General features: G+C 33.1%; 1 protein-coding gene across 1 annotated transcript; it reads left to right on the top strand.

Moving 5' to 3' along the window:
- The first annotated feature begins 6,372 nt into the window (after positions 1 to 6,372).
- Positions 6,373 to 6,900, top strand: LOC125858869 (uncharacterized). The gene has a single exon (XM_049538653.1). The coding sequence runs from the start codon at positions 6,373 to 6,375 to the stop codon at positions 6,898 to 6,900; it is 528 nt and encodes a 175-aa protein (XP_049394610.1).
- Positions 6,901 to 8,115: the final 1,215 nt, after the last annotated feature.

Here is an 8,115-nt window from a genome sequence, read left to right as displayed (position 1 = left end):
CTAAAGACACCACAGGGAGAGAGAAGTGAAAAGGCTTCGAGACAGATGCACCAAATTAAAAGGAAAATCGTGCAGAAGAAGACAAAGGCAACTGAAAATGACCAAAAAAAAAAAAAAAAAAAAAGTTAGCACTTAATAATGGCCTCCACATTTCTTGTAAAATTACATTAAACACCATGTCAAAAAAACCGGTGCCTTACCCTTTTATTAAATTTTGCTTCCGTTTGATTGATGGGTGACATTATTTTCTCCGCCCAACTATGCATTACGCAACTCTCTACTTTACTTTTCATTTTCTATATTTGGAGAATATATAAAAATTATCTTATCCAAGCATTCTCTATTTTACTTTCTACTTTCTAATTATACAGAGTTGAATGGAGAACTATTATTTATATTCTTTATTTCACTTATTGAAAATTATATTATTATTTCAATTATTTTGTAAATAACGTATTATTTTACTTATAAGGCTATTAATTAAATCTCTAATATTTATAATTCTTTTTAAATATAATATAACAATTAAAAATATATATTCTTTAATATATACTACTTTCATCCTGAATTAATACTATTTTCAATATTTTTAAAAAAAACTTTCGTCACTTTAAGAGATATAATTTGATATTATTATTAATTTTCACTATGAAGATTGCACGAAATTTAAATGATAAGATGAAAATGTTAATTTAAAAATGTAATACATAACATAATAATTTAAATATTGTTGACACCCAATTTTGGACCTCCACAATATAGATTAATCACCGAGCTTCTTAAATTTCAAGGATTTGAAATAATTAATTTTTATAAAGTTCAAAATATTTTTTTCAAGTTACTTTTAATTAATTTTATCAGTTTTATAATTTTTAAGTAATATATATGTTTTATACAATTTTGTATATAATTAGTATATTTTATAAACATTTCGAAAATCATCTCAAAAAGATTCTAATTTTAGTAAGTATTTTATTAAATTAGTTTAGTTTAAATTATGGTTATAATTTTGAATCATTATTTTACAATTAAGTTAATTATTTTATTTCGTTAAGATTAAGAAGCTCGTTAATTAATTAATATTAATCATCTTATTTAGGTTTTGGCCAAATTTATTAATTTAACTCAATTTGGCTATTTCTTAAATTCCAAGATCTAACCCATCTTCGACCTCAGCTTAAACCCATTTGGAGACCAAATTTTGGGCCTTTTTCCTCTTTTCAGCAGCCCATTCTTAATTCAAATACCCAGCCCACTATACTCAATTCCAAAAAAAAAAAAACATCAGCAGCAGTAGCATAAAAAAACAAACGCCCAAAAACCGACCCGACCTCTGCATCTCTCTTCTTCCTCGCGAGAAACCCAAAAACGCAGCAACCCAGTCCAGCGATCCAGCGAAATCGCAGCCCAACCCGACGCGTCCTCTCCCCTCTCTCCCCCTTATCCGCTCGTACTCGAATCAAGCTAGGTGTCTCAATCTTGCATCTCCTTCATCCTTTGCTCAGAAATCGAACGAATGCCATTCAAAATCCGTTGAAATTGGTACTATTCCAGCTCCAACCTTATCTCCTAGGAGGATTTTTAAATTTCGAATTTGAAAATTCCATCAGAATTCTCCCATTTTCCCGCTTTTCTCGAACCAAAATCCCCTCTATATAACTGTCTTCTTCTGTATTTGTTTAGGGGTTGGAAAAATTTTGGCAAGAAACAAAGGGAAAGTAGAGTTGAAAAAGAGAGGGGAAGAGAGTGAGAATGTCATAAGATACAAGATATACAAATAGGTTAAAATATACTACAATGATTCGTAATTCGATATATTTTCGAGTTCTTTCTTTTCGTTTTCGTTTCACTAAAGCTAGTCGGAGCCTGGTGTGGTGGAATCGTTCCTGGAATCTCAAGTCCAGTCGCTGCTCATCAAAAGGTAGACAACTCCTAATTCTTTTATTCATTTAGTCTCCATAAGATGTTAAACTTGAGTTGTGTTTTGTGTGGGCTTCGAGATGCTTATATGAGGTGTTTGAAGCTAAGTGTTGTCTTTAATCTTCATCTTATTTTCTCTAAGATTTGTGGTGGGAGTTTCGTTTCTAACATGATCTAGTGTGTATCTTGAAATCATTTCTCTGTTTGTAGTCTTGCTCACTGGTTAATCACTATGATACTGTTATGTTTTTATTCTTATCAAAATAATATTCATGTTTCGTTATGTGTTTGAAGGGTACGGAATGAGTTGTGTCGTTGTACATTTAGTTGTTTTTGAACATAAACTGAAGCTTGAGTTTGTGTTCTTTAAAGCATGTTCAAAGATCTTTTTATATCCCGTTTCGAAAGAAAATGCCTTATATCCGTCCTAAGCTGTCACATGTTGCTCACTATTTTTACTTAGCTTATGAGAGTGTTGGCAATTTGCTTCTATTTTCTTAATAGTGCTATAATGAACAACTGGACATTTCTGGTAGTAAATAGAATTCCTTATGTTGATTTTTTTTTCTTATATGTATGTTTCAAGTTTTAGTCTCAAGTCTGTGTAGTTCCTTATATATATATATATGTGTGTGTGTGTGTGAGAATCATGTTCTTTGTGAATCTTATTGGTGTTATGTCTGTAGTATATTTCACATGTTACAGTAAGTTGAGTTGAGCATGATTCAGGTGGCTTACATGGTGTTTCAACCTTAGAAAATCATATTTATTAAATGGGTTGATTTTATGTTAAATGCAATTTGTTCTACATTTTCTTGCTAATTTTAGTAGATCATTGGTTGTATTATGTCTTTCTTAGCTAGCATGACTTGATGTTTGGATGTAGTGGACTCAATCATGTTTGATTTGCTCAGTTTCAACTTTGTCCATTTGTTTATCACATAGCTAGTATAATCTTCAAATAAGCTCAAAGATTTAGGAATTTTCATTATATTTTGGCCTAAGACCATGTGTTGTGCTTGATACTACTAGATAATAATATAGTATGGTTGGTTTGTTAAATTGATTCCCTTAATTTAATAATGCATGCTCTACTTATTTGTTATTGTTTAACTTATTAAATTTACTTTGTGAGTGGCACCACTCATGAAAGAAAAATAAAAAATTAAGACTTTCTTCCTTATAATTTAGTCCTATGCGAAATGTTTTGTTTTAATGACTTACGGTTTGCAACAGTAGTATAAAATTTTCTTTTTTTTATTTGAATAATCTAATGCTATTTATTTCATGCTACTTATATTGATTTAGTATATTGGCTCTTTTGTATTTTTTTTGTGTGCATGTGATCCGTATGAGTTCTCAATGGACTTTATACCTATTTGCAATTGAGTTGGGCCATGGAAGCCCAACAAACCTCCTGTCATCTAGTTGACCTCATCATTCCAAGAATCGGATGCTGATTTAAAAGGCTGGAAAATCGAAAATACAAATCCCTGGAGCCAAAAACACATTGATATACAGTGTGATACATCGATATACATCAACTGTATACGATGTATACTACATCGAGGATGAGCTAAAGGAGCCCCAAAAATTTCAGCTTTGTGTTTTTGTAATTATTGGGCCAAAGACCCATTTATTTTGATTATTATTTTGTTAGTTTAGGACAGGTGGAAACGCCCAAAGAGAAAGTCAATTATTTTATGTTTAGTTTTAGGATAGGTACAAAATGGGTCAAGGGCCCAAAGTTGAATTTAGGCCCAAGTACTGGCCTAGGCGGACAAAAACCAGACTTGGTCCCACTTCTTCTCTTCTTTGTTATTTAGTTATTTAATTGCTCTTGCATGATTATTTGTTTATTTAATTTTAAGGTTTTTCCATTAAATTGATTCCCCAAAAGATAACCATTTTGAATTAATCACTTATATTTTTCTAAAGATTGAATAAATACTTATTTTTCTACTTAATTTGCTTTGAAAAGTTTTTACTTAAATATTATCCTCATAGTATTTGCTCTATTTAATCAAGCATGCCTTTTCTTTAAAATATTTTAGCCAAATAGTTAATTATCAGATAACCGCATGTTAGCGCGTATTTCAGGTGCTTTCAAACCCTCCCAAAATGCTAATATGAATCCCGAACCCCCTTTAATATTTTCATTAGATTTTCTGTTTTTAATCTTTTGAAAAAATCAATTTTCTTAATTTTTCTTTAAAAATTAAGTGGCAACTCTCTCAAATCCATCATAGTTAGTTTTAAATAAAACAGAATGGTGACTCCGCTGAGGATATATATGTTCTAACCATTATAAATTTATTTTTTTAAATTGAGGAGCATTTTCTTAATTATGTTATACCGTGTATTTTGTATATTTTGTTGATTATTTATATATTGTACTTGTTGTTTTTTTTTTATCTGTTTTCTTGTATCTACATTGTTGTTGCATTGATGGCATTTTCCATTATATGTATAGTATATTAAGAGCGGTTTTTGCATAATTGCAACCGGACTTTTTATTCTTGATCCTTTTCCGGAATGATCGACAATTTATTAGTACGTCAGGTGTCCAATGGTTGTCGTGAGTTCCAACCTAAGTTGTCCGCTTGAATTTTCGGTCTTTCAAAAGTCATTCTCAGTCAACTAGCGTAGAGCGAAACCAAATCCCGAATTTAGCGCATTTTGAACTAAGTCGACCCAACACCCATGGCGTGTTGGGCCTATTAGATGTCCACATTGTGTCTATTTGGCTCATTGGTCAATAAAAGACAATCACGCGTATGTGTTTAAATTTGAAGGATGTATATGACATTTGACAAATCATTGTCACTCAGGGTAGGGAGCTTAATAGTTTGTTTGAGTCGAAGAAGGATCAAGTTATTATTGCATCCAAAAGTGTGGACATCCGGAGATGACAAGAAATCAAGGATGAAGGACCTTCCATGAAAGCATAGTTTAGGATTGTACCCCTACGAAAGACTGATTATTTTGTATCACATTTCCCCTGTTATGTATCCCCATTCAATTTATTCGTAAAACTTGTATAAATTTGGGTTTTGGGGCAATGAAATGTTTCAAATGACATTATATATTCTTCAAATCATTAGGCCTACCCTTGACACAAAAGGGTCACATATTTGTTTAGAACACGCAATATTTGCTTATGTGTTATAACTATGTGTGTGAATATGTTGCTTTATTTGGAGATATTCTAGCTCACTCTTGTTTGAGATTTTCTAGAACCCCTTAGCACAAATATTAAGTCACTATCGAAAGTGTGTCCATATACTCTTTGAGTATTTAGTTTCCCAACAAAATTCGAACTTCATTTTTCGGTTATTACTCTCATATCAGAAAAATATTCACGATCTCAAATTGAAAGAAATTCAAGCTAGTCGAACTACGTAGGACCTGAATTCTCCCTCGTGAGATACGTAGGTAGCCTTTCAAGGCTTGGTTCCCATTTTTGAGAAATTTTATCTTTTCCAACTCTTACAAAGAAATTAGAGTTACGTCTCAATAAAAAATTAGAAGTACAATAATACAATTGACTTTGTATCAACGCAAGTCAACGTTTCTGAATGTACTAATTCCAAAATCAAATAGACAAATTTCTATCTGTTTAGTCATCTATATTTGTGGGCTAATTTATCTTCAAATGAAGTGACTTTTGTCTGCTTATTAAGTTGTGTGTGATATCTTGTATTACCTATTACCTACACAAACTAACACATTTGTTTTTTGAGTTATTTTTCTTTGTCAGGTAGTCAAAACTGATTTGTGTTGAGAAATTGGTTGAACATTCAAAGTTCTCAAAGATTCATTCCCAATCAAAATTTGTTAAAAGGAAAAAGAAAAATGACTAAGAATAGTGAGAATACTGGCCTGACTGAAGTTGCCATAGTTCAGCCCCCTACCGTTGAACAAAATGAGTTAATTGCACAACTGATGCAACAAATTGCTGAATTGAGGGTTGAGCTCCAGAAAAAGGAAGATTTTCCAATTCTAGTTGTCGATATCAACACTCTAGACGATGGAAGGATTTCACTCCATTTTCCTTCTCTGAATTCAAACTCAGATCATGTCTTGAATAACCCACCCTCCAACCCTGTTCAAAATCCCTCCATCATCGACTTAACTATCCCAAATCTTCATCACACCATCGCTTCATACCTAACACCACCTGAGGTTCAAAACCTGAATCCCAACCCTGAAATTTTCCCTCTATTTCAAAGCTTAAATGTCAACAATTCTCAAACATCCACTTTCATGTACCAGACCCCTGCAAAAGACACTCAAAATCCACCTAATGCTCAACCCTTACCTCCAAAAGTCACTTTTGATATCCCAGTCCAAACCTAATTGCACCTTCACTATACTTCCTGTTTCGAACTTGACCACTACGAAGAGAAGGAGAAGGAGTGGAGGGCCAGAGAGGAAAAGACTAAATAGATCATGAAGGAAGAGATCGCGAAAGTGATAAAAGAACTTGATTACTCTTCAGAAGAGGTGGGGCTGAAGTATGAAAATTTATGCATTTATCTAGATTTGGACCTTCCAGAAAGGTTCAAAATGCCAAAGTTCGTCACTTTTAATGGAACTGGAAATCCTCTAGCACATCTTAAAGCTTATTGTGATCAACTCGTGGGATTTGGCAAGAACGAAGAATTTTTGATGCGCCTCTTCAATCGAAGTCTAAATGGAGAAGCTCTAGAGTTATTTAAATTGCAAGAATTAAAACAATGGGCGAGTTGGAATGCACTCGCAAAGAATTTTGATGAAACATTTGGACATAACGTAGAATCGGCCCCTGATCGCTACTATTTGGAGAAGATCAAACAGAAGATTTCAGAAAACTATCGAGAGTACACTCTTCGTTGGAGAAAAAAAGTTGCAAGAGTTCAACCTCCTATGTTTGAACGTGAAATCTCTGAAATGTTTATTCGGACTCAAAAGCCTGAGTACTATGAGAGAATGTTGTGAATGATGGGACAAAAAATTGTTGAGATTGTCAAGGTGGGAGAAGCTTTGGAAGATGGTTTCCAGACTGGAAAAGTGACAAACCTTATTGCATTGCAAGCTAATGACAAAGCTACCAGAATTAGTGATATGGATAGGTCAAAGGGAAAAGTAGAAGAGGTATCTGTTGTCACATCTACCCATATGCGGTCGGCTCCACAAAAGAAATATCGATACCACAATGTCAATCATAATAAATTCCCTTGTCCAAACTTTAGGAAAGCTCCTAAAGTATTTACACCACTAAGGGAATCTCAAACACAACGTTATGAAAGGTTGAAAACAATGGGTATGCTCCATTCTATAGAAGGAAGACCAGCCAATCCTTTGGGAAGATTTTACAGGGTTAATCAAAGATGTGCTTATCATTCAGGAGTTGTTGGACACGACACAAAGAATTGTTCAACCCTAAAACATAAGATTCAAAACATGATCAATAACAATATGATCAATATTGAGGAAATCTCCTCAAATGATAACATATTGGATGCTTGAGAGTAAGTGCAAGACATTTCTGAACAGAGTCATTTGAAGATATTCATCATCAAAGGTTGAAAAGAAGTATGCCCAGTATTGGCCAGAATTTTGCATATGAAGTTATTGTTATCTTTCTTTTGAAAATGCATAGTTAATCTCTTTCTTTCCATTTTATCGCACATTCCTTGTAATTAACTACGTCTGACATGAATTCTCAACAATGAGATACATAGGCAGCTTGTGTCGGCCTCGGTCACTCTTTTATTCAACTTTCAATATGTTCCTTGTACTTGAAGTACGTTCGACCTAAAATCTCAAGAATGAGATATGTAGGCGGCCTATGTCAGCCTTGGTCGTTTCCTTAACACAATTTCCTATTTTTGTTAATCTTTGAGAAGGGAAACTACATTGACCTGATTCATTCCTCAACGGGATACGTAGGCGCCACAATGGCTCGGTTATATTTTTCGTAAGATTTCTATTTCTTTTATAATGGAATCTGGGACAAAATTTTTGAGAGGATCTAAAAAATTCTTTGAGAATAGACTTCTTTAACAAGTCAAGACTGAAGATCAAAATGCAACTGGGTTAATTTTGAGTGGATCTCAAAAAATTAAGATGAAATTTTCTAGAAAATCAAGTTTGCAACTGGGACAGAATTTTTGAGATGATCTCAAAAAATATCGTTGGCTAAAGGACTTA

Source organism: Solanum stenotomum, chromosome 3 (genome assembly GCF_019186545.1).
Source record: "Solanum stenotomum isolate F172 chromosome 3, ASM1918654v1, whole genome shotgun sequence".
Lineage (NCBI taxonomy): Eukaryota > Viridiplantae > Streptophyta > Magnoliopsida > Solanales > Solanaceae > Solanum > Solanum stenotomum.
This window is presented reverse-complemented; position numbering and strand designations above follow the sequence as displayed.

What these genes read in the sequence shown, in the direction of transcription:
- LOC125858869 (XM_049538653.1), top strand. Translation starts at nt 6,373, where the DNA reads ATGAAGGAAGAGATCGCGAAAGTGATAAAAGAACTTGATTACTCTTCA.